Source organism: Drosophila yakuba, chromosome X (assembly GCF_016746365.2).
Source record: "Drosophila yakuba strain Tai18E2 chromosome X, Prin_Dyak_Tai18E2_2.1, whole genome shotgun sequence".
NCBI lineage: Eukaryota > Metazoa > Arthropoda > Insecta > Diptera > Drosophilidae > Drosophila > Drosophila yakuba.
The window spans coordinates 4,159,552-4,180,647 of record NC_052526.2 but is presented as its reverse complement, the minus strand read 5'-3'; the positions used below and the strand labels follow the sequence as shown (position 1 = coordinate 4,180,647).

General features: G+C 45.1%; 1 protein-coding gene across 7 annotated transcripts in view; it reads left to right on the top strand.

The window, feature by feature from the left end:
• LOC6524238 (optomotor-blind protein) overlaps positions 1–20,864 on the top strand; it is a 58,478-nt gene extending 37,614 nt beyond the window's left edge. For 2 of the 7 annotated variants that reach the window (XM_039370657.2, XM_039370662.2), the window contains exons 4-7: positions 13,680–13,826; positions 13,894–13,970; positions 17,677–17,930; positions 18,078–20,864. In XM_039370657.2, coding sequence (XP_039226591.1) covers positions 13,680–13,826; positions 13,894–13,970; positions 17,677–17,930; positions 18,078–19,171 — 1,572 coding nt within the window. In that variant the 3' untranslated portion in view covers positions 19,172–20,864. The remainder of the gene's footprint in view (positions 1–13,679; positions 13,827–13,893; positions 13,971–17,676; positions 17,931–18,077) is intronic. The other 5 variants (XM_002100065.4, XM_039370667.2, XM_039370664.2 and 2 more) reach the window with 4 other exon arrangements.
• Positions 20,865–21,096: the final 232 nt, after the last annotated feature.

Sequence of the window (21,096 nt, the reverse complement as noted above, 5' to 3'; positions counted from 1 at the left end):
TGTGCTGTGTGCCAGTGAGTCAGTTAGGGCCCAATTATGGCTGATAGACAGGGTAGATGCAAAAGATACTTGTGCACACGGGCGAAAAATTACATATCGAGATGAATTTGGGATGGCAAATTGTTGGGGTCAATATATTGTATATATACAAAGACTATTACTTTGGAAAAGCGGATATATTTGAAATGTTATTACTATGATAGCAGTTTAGTCTTAAGTCTAAAGCTAATACTAAGCATTATATTTACAATTTCTACGCACAATTTAGTACGCATTTTTCCATTCTGCTGAAAGATCTGTTGTGCCCCTGAAAGCAGAACCCTAAGCTGCTCAAAATCAACAATGCTAATATGTGTAGGCCGCCCGCAGGTCAAAACCACAACCAAATCTTTGTGTTTTAGCTTTGTAGCATCTCTGGCGTATCTGTATCTGTGTTAACGATTAATTTCAGTTCCCACGGAGATTTGAAAATTAACATTTTGCTTAGCTCTTGGGCACTGTTGGGCTAAATTTCGGTTTGTTGTTACAGTTCCTGCGGCTAAAATCCAATCGAATCCAATCCACCTGTGTGTATTTCGAATATTACCTGAGCCAGCGCCAAGCGAAACGCACACGAAGAGACCCAATAATTTTGTAATTAATGATGTGAGAATGAGCTGCGGACAGCCGCAGTCTGAGCCACAGCTTAGGCTGGGGCTAAGGTTGAGGTTCGAGCCACAGATTAACCCCTTTTGGCCTGCTTATCCCTCTGTAGCTGTCGACAGTAGGGTGCCCATTTGAGACCCCCGGGCTGCTGGGTTGTTTGGCTTTTTGTCATCATCATCATCATCAGCAGCAGCAGAAGCATCAGCAGAAGCGGCAGCACCTCAGCATCAGCATCATTAGAGCCAGATTATACACTCATCTGAATCTGTTTATGTTTCTGTATCTGTATCTGCATCTGTGTCTCTGTCTTTGGCTCCGCTTTGTAACTGTTTCTTTGTCTTTAGAATTTGTGTGCGTTTGTATGTGTGTGTGTGCTCGAGTGTCGCCAAAGGCTTCAAGGGGCTTTCTATTGTTCTTCTCAGACTGCTGCTGCTTTTCTGCTGTCTTCCCTATTGATTAATTAACTGAAATCGTGTCTGGAGATTAATGCGCATTTCTAATTTTACGCCAAAATCCCATAATGAAGAAAAGGCTGTAATGATATCACAATCTTAGGGCCAATTAATTATTCGATATCCGAAAGAATAGATTTGTTCGAAATGTCAGTGAAACAAAAGACTTTCGCAGTGGTAACTGCGCCGTGCGTTTTAGAAAAAAATTCTATGCATAAAATTTGAAAAAAATATACGTTAAATATATGTTAAATATAAAATGCTCCATGTTTACCTGCCTTTTGGCAACCAATAAAAAGGATTTCAAGAAAATGTGTGCGAAAACGCATTTTCCACAACAGGCAAAACTCCCTTCAACTTCCCTTTGAAATGGTTTTAAAGGTTTCCTCTAAGCCCTCTTCGCTAGTTGCCGCTCCGCGTTTTCCTCCGCATTGTTGCCATTATGGAACCTTTCTCTGAACACTGATTGGGGATTTTCTTGGCCTGTGTTGAGTTCGACGACAAGAGACAGCTACCATCTGGTGACGACGGTGGCAACTTCTGGTTGTGCTCGAGGCCTGTCGGCTTAACCATCCCCCGTCGAAACTATCTGTTTTCCAGTCAGTCTTTTTAGTCTTTCGTTTTGTTTCTGCATTGCCTCCCACTGGCGGCCATTTGGGGCGGCCACCCGCTGCTGCTCACGACGCCCGCCAGCTTGCTCGCTCCCTGATAGGTCACCCCGCCAAAAGTTGAGCCACCTAGAATCATCATACCATGCACCACCTTTGTGTGGCTCAATGGCTAAGTGTTGCGCTGCTTGTAGTTTTGTCGTCTGGTGGCTGTTGCCTGTTCCCGTTGCCTGCTGCTCGTTGCCTGTTGGTTCTTGGCTGTTGGTTGTTGGCTGGCAAAAGGTCAGAACTCAGGCTGCTGTTTTTGTCGTGCCAGCAACATGTGTACCCCATCACATGGTCGCCACGACAACGCTGAGACCTAGAACGAAGGCCCTTTTCTCCTTGTCGCCACATTCCCTTCACCTCCCTTTTTGCCATTTTTTGATTTGGCCAACCGCCCCCGATGCGATTTCGATTTCTATCGATGAATTTCATTTGTGTTCTATTTACTGATAGCCATCTAAACTGCGCTCTGCTACCGACGGCGATCCAGGCAGCCACACAGCCAACAACATAAAGCCAAAGACGCTGCCTAAGCCAATTTGTATGCCCCCCGACCCAAGGATGGCACAAACAAATTTTATGCAGTCAGGGCCCCCATCAATATATTTGTATGTGTGCGTATATATGTATGTATGAAACCGGTCGCTTGTCGCTTCCTTTGGCGCACGAGTTTTCAGCAAAAATGTCTTATCTGTCCCAAAGAGCCTTGCTGTTTTCTCGAGCTGGTTTCAAAAATTTTATGGCAGCACCAGCGCACAAGAGTCGACCACCGGCCTGAAAAAGAATATATATATATATATATATATGTATATACATATATATATATAGGTTTCTGTATATAAAAAAGGGAAAAAGGCACTGAAGAATCTAAAGACACTGGCGTTAGCAACGTGGCGACCTTCAGAAGACAGAGAGCCACGCATTTGTCTCTACGCCATAAAAATGCAGCGGACCTCGGCTTATTATTTTGGCAGTTCGAATTTGTTTTGGCCTGGAGCTTGGAGCCGCCTGAAGAAGCTCGAAGAATTGAAGAATCTGGCCTCGGGCAACGGGCATCCACAGTCTTCGGTCGCCGTTGATTTCGAGTTAAGATTTGAATGTCGCTCCTCCTCCGCCACGAAGACAATGCCCCAAAGAGGTTGTCGTCGTCCTCGTCCTGTGGCGCTCACAAAAGCTCGTGCTCAGCTGAAGACCCCCCCTTTTGAAAGCCCCTCATCCGACTTTGACTGGCCGCTGGTGGCCTCAACGTCGTCTTCGTCGTCTGCATCGTTGTCTGGGGCTCTTTTATTTTATTTGCTACGTTTTTTGGTTTTACTTCTCTCGGGTTTTCGATTTGTGCCTTCTTTTTTTTTAAACTTTTTTTTGGGCTGGCTGGCGCCTGCGGTATTCCTTTGTCGTCGTTGGTTTTCGCTTGTCGTCGGCTTTGGAGACCGCTCGCCTATATGAGAAATGATCGGACATGGGAAACAAAAGATTTGCAAATGTCTTTGGCTTTTTGGTTGCCGAATGCGGGGGGGAGGGCACAGGCACTGTGTGTGGAGACTGGACAGTGGGCGACAGGTGACGCCAACAGTGGTCAGGCATCTATTTAAGCCAGCCAGCAGGCAAGCAGGCAAGGAGGCAAAGAGACTAAGAGGCTGGCCAAGCCAATTACATACAAAATACAAGGCCTGACAACGACACACATTCATCTTGGGACGAGGCGACGCGACGGCGGCAGCACAGGCGCCGTCTTAGCCGCCGTCCTGTAACAAGCTTTCGGGGGCAACATCACATCGCCCCAGTCCAAATGCTATCTGGTATACTGCATGTGGTATTACAGTGGTATAGTAGCTGCCTGCCAGAACACCCCACCCCCTCCTTCCTTCCTGCTTTGCATGGGGATGTTGCGACTGTTGTTGGGATGCTGTGTCTTGGGCGTGCTGCCTGCTGCCTGCTGACTGACGCCAAAAGCCAACTTGTTAATTAGGCACAAACGAACCGTAAACGACCACAAAAACGCGACAAGGTCGTTCTCACTGCGGATTTTGCAGCTAACGGGTTTCGAGATGTGGCAGCTGCAAGACGCACGCACCGCAGTGCCAGTGGCAGCAACTGCTTCGAAGCAGGCAGCTAACCTAATTTCAGGAGGGGCATTTTATTGGTTTCGATAGCTGGAATTCCAATTTAAAGGTATTTTAAGCGGCTTGTAGCCATTCTTAGGGAGACACTATCATAGTTTCGCCACATAACTAACATCGACTAAAGCTTCTGCTATATGTTTTTTAAAGAGTTTAAACTTGTAAGCTACCAGCTTCACTTAAGCCTTCCGCTCATTGCTCAATGGCAATACTAATTTGTGTCACTTCAAGGTCCCACGTTGTGCGCCACTTAGACAACGTAGAGAGAAAATCGAGTGCAACAATGGGGATTTTCTGCGGACTTTCGAAGAAGCAGCGGTGGCCTGCCCATTGGGCGTCTTATCGCAGCTCGTTTTGTGGCGGCTGCCGGTGGACCACCGGACGCGTAACGCCTCGAGTGGGAAAGAGAGAGGGTGACCAATGGTTGAATGGTTGTTGTTGTGTGGCCCGGCCAGCTGAAACAAAAACAAAAACGCAATGTGGCACTTAAGGTGGCTACCGCTGGCAGCTCGCTACGCAGGCGCTCCGATTGCACCACAAGCCCCCGCCGCTCGATGTGCCATTCCCCATTCTTCTTTATCATTAAACGCATAAATGCGAATCTGCAACATCCGAGGCAGTAGAAGCAACAGCAACAGCAGCAGCAGCAGCAGCAGCAGCCTTGTGTGGATATTTATGGGACGTAAATTTTTATGTCTCGGCTGGGATCGATATGTACTTGGCATAGGCCATCGTATCTCCCACCAAAACGCGTCGGTAGCAGCGCCATTGCCATCGTCATCATCATCATAATCATCGTCATCGTCATCGTCATCGTCAAGCTTCGTCCTCTCATCGGTATCACCATCGTCATCGTCACATGAATCTGCCATTTTATTGCCAACTTCAATTTGGCGGCAATGTTATTAACGCACATTTTTATGGTCGTCACATGAGGATGCGCCGCTGCCTTTATTTATTTTTTTTTTTTTCTCTCTCAAATAAAATTAAGTTTTATTTCTAAGTTTGCATTTTGTTGCTCGGTTTGGACTTTCTTTTTATTTGCCGGCATCAACATTGACCACCTCTCATTAGCATAGATCGCTGTGGGAGCACGGAAATTGTGGGCAGTCGACCTACTACCTTATAAGACTCGTATTCATTTTCTCCAGTTTGTTTGATTTGAAATTTGTCTTGATTTTCGGGGGGATTTCCGTTGCAACTGATTAGCCAAATTGGTGCGAGGAAAGGGAAACCAATATGAATGAACAACAACGACGATTTCCTCAATCAACGCTGGACGATGTGTGTGTGTGTGTGCTGATTAACATAATTTTACACTTAATTTCTCGATTAGCCGCAAGAAGGGACAAACACACACACCGTGAGGGAATTGGAATTGAAATTGAAATTGGTTTTTATTGGACCCATTTTCGGGGTGATTGCAGCGCACCTTACCGTCTGAAAACGTTTATGACCTCTAAAAAGTTAATTAAGAATACAAATTGCGTTTGATCTTCAAGGCGCGGAAGTGCTACCTATGGAGTGTAAAGTATCTATCAGCCTGCTAATATTCTTAATGCATTTTTAATTGAAACTCCGTAATATACTCGTATATTTCAGTTTCAGTAATAGATTATATGAGATTCTTCCCCAACCCAAACAAAGTACATCTCCTTTCCTTAGGAGTTTCATGCATTTGATTTCGGATCTGCTAATTAATTTTTATATCCAACTCTTCGCCACGCTCTGTCATCGGGTGTGTATCTCGGCCTTTTCCTTTTTGTTAATTAAGGAAGGAACTTAAATAGCTGCCAGAGTCTGTGATCTCAAGTTCTTTAGTTTTTCAGTTGCCACTAAGTTTTCGGATAGTGTTTGAGGCCATAAATGCGGCTCTCACAGCGTGTGGCGTTGCTTAGGGCCTGTGAGACCCTAAAAAACACTGTGAAACACTCAGACAAACTCTAAAAACCCTGCCCACACACACGCTGAGCTGGCCCATTATCAGGGTCATTTCCATTCCCTCCTTATTTTTCATTCACTAAAACAAAAGAATACAAAACGCCACAGTTTCAGAGTTTCAGAGTTTGAATATCAAACAAGTGACGATTTGTATATGTGTTCTGGAGAGGGGGTGTCTCACTTACCATATACATATGCATAGTGAAATGACTGACTGATGTCCGGCTGCCAGTAATTAAGTTATAAAACAATTTTAATGCTCCGCTGCCTCAGTGCTGAACTCTCTGATAAGATAGCGGCTGTCATCAAAAGGCTGTGCATCAGCGGATCGCTAGTCGTTGGAGCTGTGCACCATCTGTGTAGGTCAGAGTGAGGCCAAAGGCCCAGCGACACTTTCGATAGCCAGGCCAAAAAAAAAACAAAAATCGATTGCCAAATTAGAACCCAAAACTGTGTGTTTGGGTCTGCGATCTCCCGACTTCGTATAACAACGCGACATATAAATGCGGCTCATTAGTCGAACCTGCGCTGTCCATTAATTGCCTAGATATCTGGGGTATCTTCCGTGGCTACTGTATTTGCCATCTCCATCTCCGCCGCTTAGTTCCAGTTCCAGTTCGAAGTCAAGTTTGAGCTCCCTTGGAGTTCCCTTCCCCCTGGCTTTCACTCCGCTTCGAGCTTTTATTTTCATTAACATAAAATGTTTTGTGTTGATTTTTATATACAGTAAATTATCGGCAATTTATGCCGCAGTTGGGGCGGTCGAAAGACCAAACTACCAAGCGCTCCGTGTGGAGGAACCTTTCACATTTTTTTTTTGTGTTTCTCGCTGTTCGGCTTCCCATTCATAAAAACGCGGGGCGAACATTGCGTATGCTTAATTTATCGACACTTAATGTCAATGATGCGAGTCGGGCCGCACTTCAATTAAAGTCCAGATCTTCTCCATCCATTCCATTTATCCGCCATCTGAGTGTGTGTCTGCATTATGCTTAACACTTGTCGAACAGTAGCCTCGGCTTCAGTGCCGATCCCAGATCCCAGATCCCGGCTTTCAGTTCCATATCCACTCAAAGCCCCAAGTTGCAAAGACAAGCCCGCATCGCACAACTCTTGTGGCGTGCAAATAAATTTGTCTTTTAGTAATTGCCGCGTTTTCGGTTGGAGGGAGTGAGATCCCCGATCCCAGTCCGGTGTATAGGGAATAAGGTATTAAGAGCGAACGAAGGACCCGGAATATCATGCTGGTATAACCATTAAAGCATTCGTTTGAATCTCATTAAGACAACTGACTAATGAGCAGCATAACGGAGAGCACGCCAGGAATGAATTGGTTAAAATCAAAAATTATACTACACTATATATTGTATCTTGTATATTTTATATACAGATTCATATTTGAAAAGACCCATTGACGTATTCCCAGCTCCCAAATATCCTCCTCTTTACTGTACATATCCGCTCGTATTCGTAAATCGGCGATTTTCGTGGAGCAGCTGAACTACTTAAGGTAAACAGCAACACCAATCGCAACACCAACACACACGTTATTGGCCTAAGCGAACAACTTTGGTGGACAATCGCTTAATGGCTCGCCTGCGGAACATGAAAAAATACTCAAGTGTTATCGATTAATGTCCAAGTCTAGCGGCTACCGAACGAGCGGCTGAACGTGAACGTGAACCTGAGCCCAAAACCCAGAATACAGAACACTCCAGAGACCCAAAACCCGAAACCGAAACCCAAATCGAAAAAAGATGCGACTGGAAACCCGCTTCTTCTTGGCAGTTCGCCGATGTGCGGCTGCTCAGCCAAAACTCAGTGGCTAAATGGACGACAACAACTTGAACGACAACGACAACGTCGCGAGTTGTTGGTTCTTTATTATGATTATTCGCCTTTTTAATAAAGAAGAACAAAAGGCGCCGACAAATATGGCAAAAGAGAGTAAACAAAATGAAATAAAAACTGCGGGCTCTAAAAAAAATCGAGGGGTGGGGGAATTCGGCGCAAAGGTATGGTGTACACAGAGGGGTTTTCAGTTGATTGCGGCATTTGGATGGTGCTAATGTCATCGAGCGTTGAACACCTTTATCAGTGTTGCATTGAAATGCACACACGCATGCGCCGAATGGCCAGTTGCATGTTGCATGCAACACCACCACTACTGTTGCTACTCCTTCTTATCGCAGCAAAATAGTTGGCCCAAACCAGACCCGATATCCCCGATCCTCCAAGCTCCGAACTCCCTACTCCTGACTCCTGACTCCATCCGCCGTTCGCCGTTCGCCGTTTTCCATTCCCCCAGATAGTTTCTCAGTGGTGGGTCGCCATTCAATTTATTAGCTGCAATAAAACGCAAATCATCGGGTAGCCACAGAGCGAAAAGAGCGCGGCATCGGCAAAGTGTTGAAATCATTTGAAATATTTGTCATTTGCTGATAGTCGTCCAAAGGGGGGATACGGTATATAGCGGGGTCTCGAGATCGGTAGCTCTCCAGCCTAACCATTAGCCGCCCCTGGGATCCGAAGCGATCCTAACCGATCCGATCCGATCCTCTTCCCGATCCCCTCCCACCTTGGTTTTTATCTATGGCCCGCCGAGCTCTCCATAACTCGACTCATTTATAAACAGGCAGCGGCGGCGGACTTCACATAGACGACGGGGCCTCTCTTTCTGACCAGTCGCTAATTTATGGCCCTCCTATGGGCTAGACTCCACCAAGATTGTGGCTAAAGGGGGAAAGGGGGCGGTGGAAATGGCAAACGCAATAGCGATAAATAATCATCGATAGTCGGCCTAGGTGTTTGCCAGTACGGGTGTGCGCTTTATGTGGGTGGCGGGTACAAACGATTATTAATGAAGCACCCCAAGAGCAGGCGTATTAGAAATCGATTAGCGTCCATCGGACGAGTGTTTTTTACGATCCAAACTGCTTCAATTGGGTATGGCCAAGTTAAGCAAATCGATTACTTACTGATAAGTTATGGCACTTGGCCAACTCAGGAGTTTAACCACGTTAAAAAAACTTTGAATATAGGTAAAAAATATAACAAAATAACAGCCGCTTCATTACTTCTTCAAACTTAGCGAGTTAATCGAAATTTGAGAGATACTTCTTTTTAAACATATGTGAAATAGGTGAAACTTATGCTTATTGAAAGCAAATATATAGCAAATTAAATGTTGGCCACCATGGCGTTCTGCTTGCCTGGCCAAGCTGGCCACGACAGTCGCCAATCGATAACCCATGGCTATCGAGTCTGGTGGGGATCAGTGGGCCGCATCCAACCGCAGCCACTGGGTGCCAGAACTCGTGTTCCGAGTTGGCTTTTAGCTGCGCATTCACTCCATTCAGCTCCCGGCCAATCGACTGTGACTGTTGTCTTTTGGTTTGTTTTTTTTTTTTTGTTTGACGTGGAGAGGGGGTGGATATTTTCTAGAGGGCACGATCGCTTTGCATGCAAAAAACAAAAAAAAGAAAGAAGGAAAAACAAACCGCCGCGGTGGACAGGCAAAGGCATCATTAGGCAGCTGCTGCATCGATTTCATTGAATATCGAATGCTGAATGTTGGGTTTCTTTTTTGTAGGCTTCTTGCCTTTATTTTGTTCTTTCAGCTGCCCCCAAAAACGCCGCCCATTTTGCTAAGCAAATTTGCAATTGGCTGCATTCTGCTGTATTTTTTCTTATTTTTTTGAAGTGGGGGTCCACATACAACTCTTTCTGTCTGTCTGTATCTCAATCGGTTTTCTGTGGACTCTTGCGGCATTCGCTTCGTGTTGTCATTAAAATGTAAATCCGTTTAATTAACATTTTATCCCCCCACCTACTCTCCTCGAATGAACACCGACCACCGGCCGATAAGGCAGCCGAAAAGAATTGTTATAAATTGTAAATAAATTTTGACTTGGTCGGCCGTATTTCGGATTCGAATTCGATTCGATTGGCAGCCGCATCGTGAGAGTTTTGACATGTCCGGCAAAAGAGATTTCAAGACTTGGGTGGCTGTTTGTTTGTCCCGTTTTTCGTTTTTTTGTTTCTCCATTCGGGGGCATTAAAATTATGCATAATTTACAGATTAATATGAGCACGGTGGCCCCTTTTGGGGGCGGGGAATCGCATCTCTACTGGGTCTACTGAATCTACCTGATCCGGCGACTTAATTAAGACATGGACTGCGAGGCTGGGCCTCTCATTCTCTCCTTCTCACCGATCAAGAGTTTCGTGGTTCGTGTTGATATTTATGGTATAGATCGCTCAATATGCATATCGGTTAATACTTAATACAGCTTAATAAAAACGACTCAGCTCAATAATCTGGGCTTAGTCATCATCATCATCATCGTGATCATCAGAGGCGCTTCAATTATGGCCATAATTGGTCAACAGGTAGCCGAAAATGGTTGTGCTGCCTAATTGAGTTCGGAGATGGTCGAGAGTTTATCATTGTCATTGGCTCGGTGGTGCGGTGCCTTAGAACTTGCGATCGTTCGAGATCATTGAACCAATGATGATCCAGGAGATCAGGCGGGCAAGCGATCAAGCCATCAGTTGTTCAAGTCGAGAAACATTTTGTTGATCACTTGCTGCCAATTTCAATTTGGCATCGATCTTCTTCACACGATCTCTCGATCGATCAGCATTTTATTTAGCTCTTTTGTTTGTTTGTCTGCATTATTGGCATTGCCAATAGGAACCCACTTGGGGCGGCCAATTAAAAGCCATGTTGGAGAAGACTGACATTCACTCACGATCACCTTTTGCCTGAGCTCTTCTATTTTGCCATTTTGCTGAACTTTCCACTGCAGCAAAGTGAAGTAAAGTGAAGTGGAGTGGAGTAGAGTGGAGTAGAGTGGAGTCAATTCAATCTAACTGGCGATCACCGTTAACTCGCTGGTTACATGCCAAATCGAATCAAAGTGTGAGTGATCATTCAATTAACCCAGCACGCCAGCAACACCAACTGCTGCAACAACAGCAGCAACACCAACACCAAGAGCAACTGCAAAGGCAACATTGACAACAACTCGACGACAGCAATCACACAAGGCAACTACGACAACGACAACGACGACAAGAGCAGTGTCATCATCAGTTAAATTATGTGATAATATGCCAACAATGAGTGTGCAACAACAGCAACACGGCAATCTCTCGGCAGCAACAGCGATTTTACCTTTTAGCAATCAACACGCAAAAGCCCAAAACAAACGTGTTGCTGGCGGGGGAAGGAGCCGGCCGCATCAGTAGTACACCAGCAACAGGAGCTCAAGCTGGGTGCAGATGTAACCAGCAACACGTAGCAGCAGCAACAGCACCAGGAGCTGCAGCAGCAGCAGCAGCAGTAACAACACGGGAGCTGCAACAGCAGCAACACCAAAGGCAACATGAAATTGTCGCACCATTTTTGGTATTGACCGCCGGCGGCTCAATCAGTTTGTCACCCGGGCGATATATAGAGTGATTAACTGCTCTACGGATTGGATTGTACTTTGTCAATATGCGCTGAGCAATCATACACACAAAACTTGACACTGCACACTGCACACGGGACACGGGAGCAACATGCAATTGCTACGTGCCGCAATGCATAAGTGCAATCATATATGAGCTAAAAATCTAGACAATATTTGATGCATTATTGCCTTGGGTTTTTGTTCGCCAATCAATTCAATCAGCAAATACAATCACGACAGCTGCAGCGGCAGCAGCAGCAGCAGTCGCAGCAACATCACTTGCAGCCACAACAGCAATCTGGTTGCTGCCTGTTTGAGTGACGACAACTGGCGACGACTGCGTGGCGTCCGTGTAATCGCACTTCATGTCTAATTAGACTTGTTTATGCCCATTTGGAAAAACTGCAGAGCAATGGAATCAGCAGCAACATTGCATGCTTATATTTTTATGGCTATCTTCACGGTTATTTTCATTTAAATCGCAATTCAAACTCGGCACAAACTCAGCGACCAAAATGACATTTTAAATGACAATTTTGCGCCTTGTGCGCCATGCATGGCAGCCCAATGAAAAATTAACGTAATAATGCAAATTGTTTTATCAATAAATTCTAGACACACACACACACACATTCCCATGCACATGCACATACAGACTGGCAGCGTAATTATGATGATTGTTCAAATGAATTTATGTGTCAATAAATTTAAAGCAAATTAGCAAATGACGTTTTAAGTTGACGACGTCGACAACAACAACGCGTTTTGCCAGCAATTTATGGTCTGCGATTTTTTTTATTTTCGTTTTTTATTTTCGAGTTTGATGGATGATCGCCGGCCGTAAAGTGTTTGGCTTTACATTTACATGTGGTTTGATTGATTCCAATACATCATTAAACTGCAATGTTCATGCCTTGGATAAGGCAAATGTATTTGATCCCAGTGTTTTATTCATACTTCCTAATAACAACTTATATATTCGATCATCATGTGCTTTAAGTATCTAAAAAAAAAGCCTTTGTCGCATCCACCACTCTCATTCATTCTTAAACCGCATGCCCATGCCCCATTCCCATTCGCGTTCCTATCGGCCACCTCCTCATTCAAACACCCAAAAGCCATTCACACAGCACTCGCATTAGTCACACCTTCGTTTCTTTGGGCCGAGTCGCCATTGGTGGTCTTGGCTTTGGTTTGGGCTTGGGCTTGGGTTTTGGCGAGAGGCGTGCGAATCCGGCGCCGATACAAGATACAAGATACTCGTACTATGAGATACACATTGTGGACTGTCTCGCTTTGTTTGCTCTCTTTGTCTCCTCGCTTCGTTCGTTCGTTGTAGCAACAAACCAAAAGTTGTTGTTTTTTTCTGTATTTTTTTCTTATTTTTTTTTCATTCCAAATTACACGAACAAAATGGCGGCGGGTGCTGCTTGTGGGGTCTCCACACGCAGCAGCAGCAACAGCAGCAACAGCAGCAACAGCAGCAACGGCAACGACTCGACAACAACTTGTCCGGGTTTTACTAGGCCTGTTTGTCGCTTAACCGAAGTCGAGCCGACGAGTTATGGTAATTAAAAAGGTGTTCCTTCTGCAACAACGGATCGAAACGGATCAAAATGGATTGGGCAATATATATATACATACATACATACTGTATATATGGAGGGGATATTGCAGCTTGCCTGGGAGGTCTCTCCTTACCTCTCTCCACCTACCATTGTCTGTCAGCCTTTTCTCGACAAATTCATATTTTATGACAACAACTTTGTATTGGCACACGGCTTGGCTCCCTCGTATTTCTCCCTTCTGCCTTCTACATTCTGCCATATATACGACTACTATATATCTCCTTCTCGATTTTCTCGTGCCTTTTGGTGGGTGGTCGTTGGCTGTGTTGCAAATGTTGCCGCCGTTGCAGTCAATGTAGTTGCTGTTGCAGTTGCTGTTTGGTTGCTGTTTCTGTTGCCATTGCCGTGGCGTGTAAAGTGAACGGCGACGGCGGGAAATCGTCGGCAATGTCGCCGTATTTTTTCGGGGTCCCTTACCTAGGCAAATTCACGGTAAGGTAAATTGCACAGAGAGAAAATATAGCCACGCTGCTATGCGGTTGCTTAAATCTTTCCTGCAATGCCAGTGTATCAACTCTCTTACACTCTCGCAAAAGATTCGTAGACGAAATTATTTTTAGGGAAATTCTCTCCCCTTAATTAAGGACCACTACTTTTTCTCAGTGTGCCAGTGCTTGCAGTTTTTCGCCGTTCAGTTCAGAGTTTTGTGAATTCTTTGCACCGTTCCTTGGTCTTCCGTTTTTGTTTTCCCTCGGTTGGTCGAAACGAACTAGCCACAGCCGTCTGACAATTCCACTAATCCCCCGTCCATTTGCATCTATTTTTATTTGCCCGCCCGCAGACGATCCTGAACTCGATGCACAAGTACCAGCCGCGTTTCCACCTGGTGCGAGCCAATGACATCCTGAAGCTGCCGTACTCCACGTTTCGCACGTACGTCTTCAAGGAGACCGAGTTCATCGCCGTCACAGCATATCAAAATGAAAAGGTAAGTAGTGTACTCGGTTTGTCGTCGTCGTCGATGAATCACCTATTAATCGTCTCTTTTCCCACAGATAACTCAATTGAAAATCGATAACAATCCCTTTGCGAAGGGCTTTCGTGATACTGGTGCCGGCAAGCGGGAAAAGAAGTGAGTATCACTAGTGAATAATTCTGACAACTGGAGTCAAGTGCTTTTCCTTTGATAATGCACTTTCAAGTGGTTTTAATCCGGGGGTCAAAAATGTCATACTAAAGCATAAACATATATGAATTATAGTGCACAAGCTGAAAATGATATAGCAATGTTTTAATCATCAAACCTAGTGCAAGTTAGCCTGAGCCCTATTTCAGTTTAAAAATTCTTGTAAAGTAGTTGCATCTTCTCTGTCACCCGGAAAACTCATTCAGCTTCCGCATACCCTCAAAAAATCATTATCAAAAAGCAAACTAATCAGGACACGGCTAATGGGAAGTGGAGCAGGGGGGCCAAAATAGAAGAAGGGGGGAAATGGTTGGCCTTTTGTGGCTGTCAGACAATCAAAACTTTGCAGCTCCCTAGCCGAGAGCTTATTTGTCTCTCTGGTCTGGCCTCGTATCGCCATTTACCAACAAGAAACTACCATCTACCATCTAAATCTCCATCTCTCTATCTCAATCAGAACAGACATCCATCCATGTATCTCGGCCCCCTTTCGCCTGTTTTGTGGCTTGATTAGCAGGCCGAAGAGCCAGTAATACAGATACAGATTGTCAGTTACAAATACAGATACTTTTACAAACGCCGCTGAGGGACATTAATTTTTGTCAAATCTATGCGGAACTAATTAGCCTGCAGCTCGTCAAATTGCAAGTCATACAAAGGGGGCGGTGCGTTGGGCGTGGCGCGTATATATGGAGAACCAATGATGATGCTCATGGCCATTCTGTTCATGGCTTCTGTTTTTCCGGGGTAATACTGATGACTGGCACCTCCGATGGCAGCTCGTAACATGTAATCCATATTGATGGATTGATTTCAATTTCCTGTCGGGGGCAAAAATCCCCCGAAGGGCTGTTAACGATGATGGTCAGGAAAAGCTTTGAGTTTTTAGCACACAGATTTTCAAATTTCTGTTTGCCACCCGGGGGAGGATTCTTGCTTTTTTAGAGGTGGAGAGTTGGGGGCTGGGGCGATCTGAGATCTCCCCTTTTGGAGTGGTTCCGGTTTCCTGTGGGTGACTTAGCATAATGATGAATGACATTTAATAGCCACAATCCCCTCGCAGGAAAAAACGTCTGTGGAAATGTCCATGTCTAAACGTTACAAATCAATTTTCACCCACAGCCACCCAACGAGGAACATCCACCACATTTGACACAAACAATTTACTCAAGTCGAGTTTGGGTTTTTGTGCTTTTTTAACTGATTTCTTTTGGCTTGATTGGCATTAGCGTGTCTGTCTAACCTAAGCTCTTCCCTTTTTCGTGTTCGAAAAGCCCGCCAAAAGTTAGAGGCCGAAAAAATCAGTGAATTTGCCTGGTCATTGATGTGACAGCCGGTTGTCAGGCAGTCAAGTCAGTGAAAAGAACTCTACTTTACGTTCCACCCAATTGTTAATTAAATGCTGGTGGGTGGGTGGTGGGTTCAAAATGGAACTCGACTAAAGAAAAAGGGTCAAAAAACAAAACCGCTAAGCCGCTAAACCGCTTACAATTCCACAAAGCATAAGGCCCAAATGTGGAAGAACAAGTCCTGAGAGCTGCCAAAAATCCTTGGCAATTAGTGACGACTTAGTCAACTCTTTTTTGATTCTTATTTTTCCCGCAACTCTCCCCCCCTGCCATGACAAGAACATAAAGGCGATTCGCCTTTGGGTGCTGCTGTAAAATGATGATGCTGAGCTGATGGTATTCCCTATTCCATATTCCATATTCCAATGTTCAGTCCTTCACAGCAAGAGATGCTAATTGGTGGCAATCTAGTGCGCAACTTCCGCCGGAATGATATTCAACTGCTGCACAAAACCCCTTTTTAAAACTCCTTTAACCCCCCTTGAACCACAGCCACTGCCTGCGGCGCAACGAGAACCGGAAATCCAAAGTGAAAACGTTTTAACCGCAGCAATTGAAATTCGCTTTTCTCGGCGCCTTTTGTTGTTCCTGTTGCTTTGGGATTTTTGCGCAAAAACTCTCACCCCAGTCTAGCATTTTTGCATTATATATATATATTTTTTTTGTACTAACCCGAGGCGTTAGTTGACAATAGGTCTCGGTCTCTGGGTATTTATATATGTACATATAAATATATACCCATTTATATATAGAGAGCAGCGGATTTTGTGGGCGTGCGTGGGCCGTTTAAGCCGCAAATTTAGACGTAATTCAAAAATTACAGAGCACACAAAACAGGGCAATTTCTTTGGACCTCCTGCGAAAAGAAAAACCACACCCGTGGCAATAGGGCGTTTACTCTCTGCCACACCACAACACACCACAACAACAACAAGTACAATAACAATGGGAGACAAAAGGGCAATAGATAAATGTCTTTCGCTTTTTGGGCCGAATTTTACGGGCCCGCTGCATGAGATATTCAGGGGCGGACTAATACGGAAAATAGCCCCAAATGGGCCGTGCAAATAAATATAATTTATTTTGAAAGAAAAACCTATGTTTTAAATCGTCCAAGTGTAACATGGTTAGTTGTGCACAACCGAAATATTATGGTACAATATCCCAATGGAGGCTTTAGTCATCCTTCAATTTTTCAGGGCCCAAACAGCGTCTTCCTTCTCCAAATGGTTGAGCGGTCCTGGAAGACGACGCGAAAAGTTGGCCGTCTTGGCCTTTGTAGTTAAGTGGGTGGGTCAGATACGTTGGCTGGATTAACACAAATTGATTTGCTATTAAATTAGGCTCACACACAGATACATACAGGTGGAAAAACAGTTAAGTGTAAAAGAAGACGCCCTTGGCGCAATGCCAGCAATGCAAAAGTGGGCGGTTGGGTGGTGGCGGCTTTCCACCGGGTGTGGTTGCTGTGATAATGATACACACACCATTCGCATGTGTGTGTGTGCCGCCAACTGCTAAAATTGCCCAATTTGTGAGGCAGTTTCGGCTTTGATGTGTGAACAACAGAGTTGCGGAAAAATAAGGAAAATTGAAATGGAAAATGTGCGGCTTGCTTGCTGGGCGATGGTAAGGACACATGGTGGGGTAGGTGTGGTTGTCGTTCGTGGTGGGGGGAGAAGATTGGCCAGAGCAGCAGACACTAAATTACACTAACGTGTTTTGAATTATTTTTCAATTTCATTGTCAGCCGCAGACCGGCTACGGACGTACGAAACGGACGGAGTGGAGAACTTCGGCCTCCGGTTTCCGCCTCGCATTGTTACATTTCAATTAAGTTTCAGCGGGTGATGCACAGTTGGGTAGGCATATCGTACGTACGTATGTACATATACTCGTATGCATGGCCACTGGCTTTTAGGACCCGCGTCAGTGAAAACTGACGCAAGGTACTCTGTACTCTGCTGTATATTCTGTCAGTTTTTCCGGACACCGTGAGCGCCGGTTTATCATTTAGTAGATATTTTAGCAACCAACAATATTATCAAAGCTTCAATCCTGATCCCAACGAAAATCCCCCTGCATAATCAACACTGAAATTCAGTTGATAGGTAAAAGGCAAGCATACATAACTAGTTGGATTGGTGGTATTAAATAAGGGATTAGAGGTTCCCATTAACACTGCAGAAGTCTATGAACCACGACAAAGTGCTAATTATCCTAGAAAAAACGCATTGCGAGATATCGCTATTCGATCTGACTATTGGATGTTCTAATTTGTGGCCCCGTCTCTCGTACAACTGTTGTTACAGGCAGGCACTGATGTCGAACCGAGGGTCCGATTCGGACAAGTTGAATCCAACGCACGTGAGCAGCTCGCGGGCACCGCTTCACCTGGGACACGCCGGTCGTCCGCCTCACCTGCATCCCCATGCCTCCTTGCTTGATAATCAGCAGGACGACGACGACAAGCTCCTGGACGTGGTGGGTCCGCCCCAGAGTCCGCTCCTCCCGCTCAGCCACTCGCTGCAGCAGATGCACGCCCACCAGCACTCCGGTAAGTAATAATCCAATTTCACATAATACACAACCATTAGTGTTATTTCCAAAAAAAAGGAGCAATTTAGGTTCCTATCCAACAATTTCTGCCATTTTAAATCCCTTCTGATAATCTTGACGTTCTGATTTTGTTTATTTTCTCAAGCAGCCCTGGCTGCCTGGTTTAATCACTTGGCTGGCGCAGGAGCAGGAGCCTCGGAACACGCAGCTGCGGCGGCGGCCAATGCCAGCGCGGAGGATGCACTGCGTCGCCGTTTGCAGGCGGACGCGGATGTGGAGCGGGATGGCAGCGACTCGAGTTGCTCGGAAAGCGTCGGCGGCAGTACCGGCGGTGCCTTTAGGCCCACCTCGACGGGCAGTCCCAAGGAGGCGGTGGGCGCGGCTGCAGCGGCTGGCTTGAATCCCGGTGGTGGTAGCTATCCGTCGCCGAATATATCGGTGGGTCCGCCCATACACCCGTCGCCGCATTTGTTGCCTTACCTGTATCCACACGGCCTGTATCCACCGCCGCATCTGGGCCTGCTGCACAATCCCGCTGCAGCGGCGGCCATGAGTCCGGCTGGCCTCAATCCGGGTCTGCTCTTCAATGCCCAACTGGCGCTGGCCGCCCAGCATCCGGCTTTGTTTGGCCATGCCTACGCGGCGGCGGGTCACACTCCGGTCTCACCACTGCAGGGCCTGAAGAGTCATCGCTTTTCGCCGTACAGTTTGCCGGGCAGCCTAGGCTCCGCCTTCGATGCAGTGACTCCCGGATCGAATGCCAATCGATCGGGAGATCCCCCAGGCGGCGGCGGCGGCCTTGGTGGTGGTGTGGTGGAGAATGGCCCCAGGAGTCTGAGCTCCAGCCCTCGACCCCGACCTGCCTCCCACTCGCCGCCCACTCGACCGATTTCGATGTCACCCACAACGCCGCCATCCCTGATGAAGCAACCACGTGGCGGTGGTGCTGGCGCCGGTGTGGCCCAATCCCAGCACTCGCCTTCGGAGCTGAAGAGCATGGAGAAGATGGTTAACGGTTTGGAGGTTCAACACAATGGCAGTGCGGCGGCCGCAGCGGCGGCTCTGCAGCTGGCCGAGGAGGCTGCCCAGCACCACCACCTCACCCAGGCGCACCACCAGCAGCAGCATCAGCCGCACCACCAGCAGCAGCACCACCAGCAACCGGCACAACCACATCCGCACCATCAGACGCATCTACACTCGCACCATGGGGCGACAGCGGGCGGTACGGATCAGTGACAATTACTGGACGGCCGCTCCGATTGTGAGGATGCCGGTCTCGAATTGGAACTGGAGTTGGAGGAGGATGTCGAGGATCTGGATCAGGATCCGGATGAGCAGGACGAGGATCGCAGCTCGGTGATCGATCTCGATCTGGACGTCGACGTCTGACCGCGAACGGATCAGCGACATTGCCTCTAGCCTCTGAACTACACGGCCACCGTCTTTGTGGTTTAGCGTAGCGTATATGTACATATATATATCGGACGATTTGGACTCTAGACTATAGGCATTTGTAGCATATATAGTGTATTTTCCTCTCTTGTTTTGCAAAACTCACTCTGCCCGTTTATCGCCGGCTTTAAGTAAATTTTTTTTTTCTCGTTTCTAAGCAAAGCCTAGCCCCTAGAAATCGCTGGCGATTCACTGGCAAAGTGATGGAGAGGTCTATTGCAGACAGAAAAATAACAAAAAAATTAAAAATGTAACAAAAAACAGGAGAAAGTTAAAGGGGACGTGGCAAAGGAATCGACGTAACTTTTAGCGCCTTGAAGGTTCCACACTTCAAGATCAAACAGACGGAATAAAAATGAGAAGTAAGGGCATAAGCTATCCTCAGACAAATTTATGTATCACCCATATATGTATATTGATTGAATTGAAAATAGCTACATCAAAGATGGCGCCTCTTTATATACATCTAGATCACGAATATATATATATATAGTATATATAGAAGCTGGTATATATACAGATTGTAACCTTAGTAAAACATACAAGAAAAACAAAGAAAACAAAAACCCACAAAAAAAAAAAATACCACAAAAACAAAATAAACGCAATTTTTTTTCTTAGTCTTAGGTGGATGAATTTTTTTTTAGTAAACGTAAATAAAACCTATATACATAGAAATATATATACATGAATAATTTATGTAGCTTTTAAGTACCAAGATACCGTAAACACTCAAAAAGGAACACACACATGCAGCACCACCCCCTCACACACAAGCACATACACACACACACACAAGCACATACACACACACACACACCAGTGACGAGTTTTCTTCGTAGACGATGGAAAATGCTTATAAACTATAAATACTATGAGAGCTTGAGTTTTCCTAATTTTACCATAATTTTTTTTTCCATTTTTTTCGTACTTTTAAGTTATAAAACCAAAGAAGAAAGTAATAATCATTTTTTTTTGTATTTGTATTTTAATTTCGGAACCCCCTGAGATGCTAATTTAGGGCAAACGTTCTGTGTGTGTTTATATAATAAATATATATATATATACATATATATAGATATATTAAAAATATTGGTATTGATAAAAAAATATAATTTTTTTTTTTAGTAAAGTACTTTTTTTTGTGTAAGACGGATTGAAATGAAAAAAAAGAAGAGTTGAATTCAACGCATGTTCCTCGCATAATTTAAGAGAGAGCGACAAAGACGCAGCTAACACACACCCACACCCACACACCCCCCTCTACACTCACACAGTACACCCACACCATAAAGGAGAAAAAGCAAGAAAATTCACAAAAAAAAAATTAATTAAAATACATTTCCGTAGCGATTTGTTTTCTATGTAACCCAATAATATTGCAACACCACACAATCTTCATCGCATCATCATGATACCCGTATCATCATCACATAGGCATTCTTATGATGGAAGAGAATTTTTTTTCTGTTGGTTAGCTGTTTTTTGAAAATGAATTATACGCAAAAGCAATATTAATTATAGTTAATTAAATTTAAAACAAACGCAAACAACCCGAGACAACAAGAACAGCTACAACAAGAACAAATTATGTACGAAAGGATATATATATTTAAATATATATATGTATATGGATAAAATTAATGAAGAAGCAACAACACCTCATGTCACTGCAATTATATATAAAATTAATTAAACAACAACAAAAC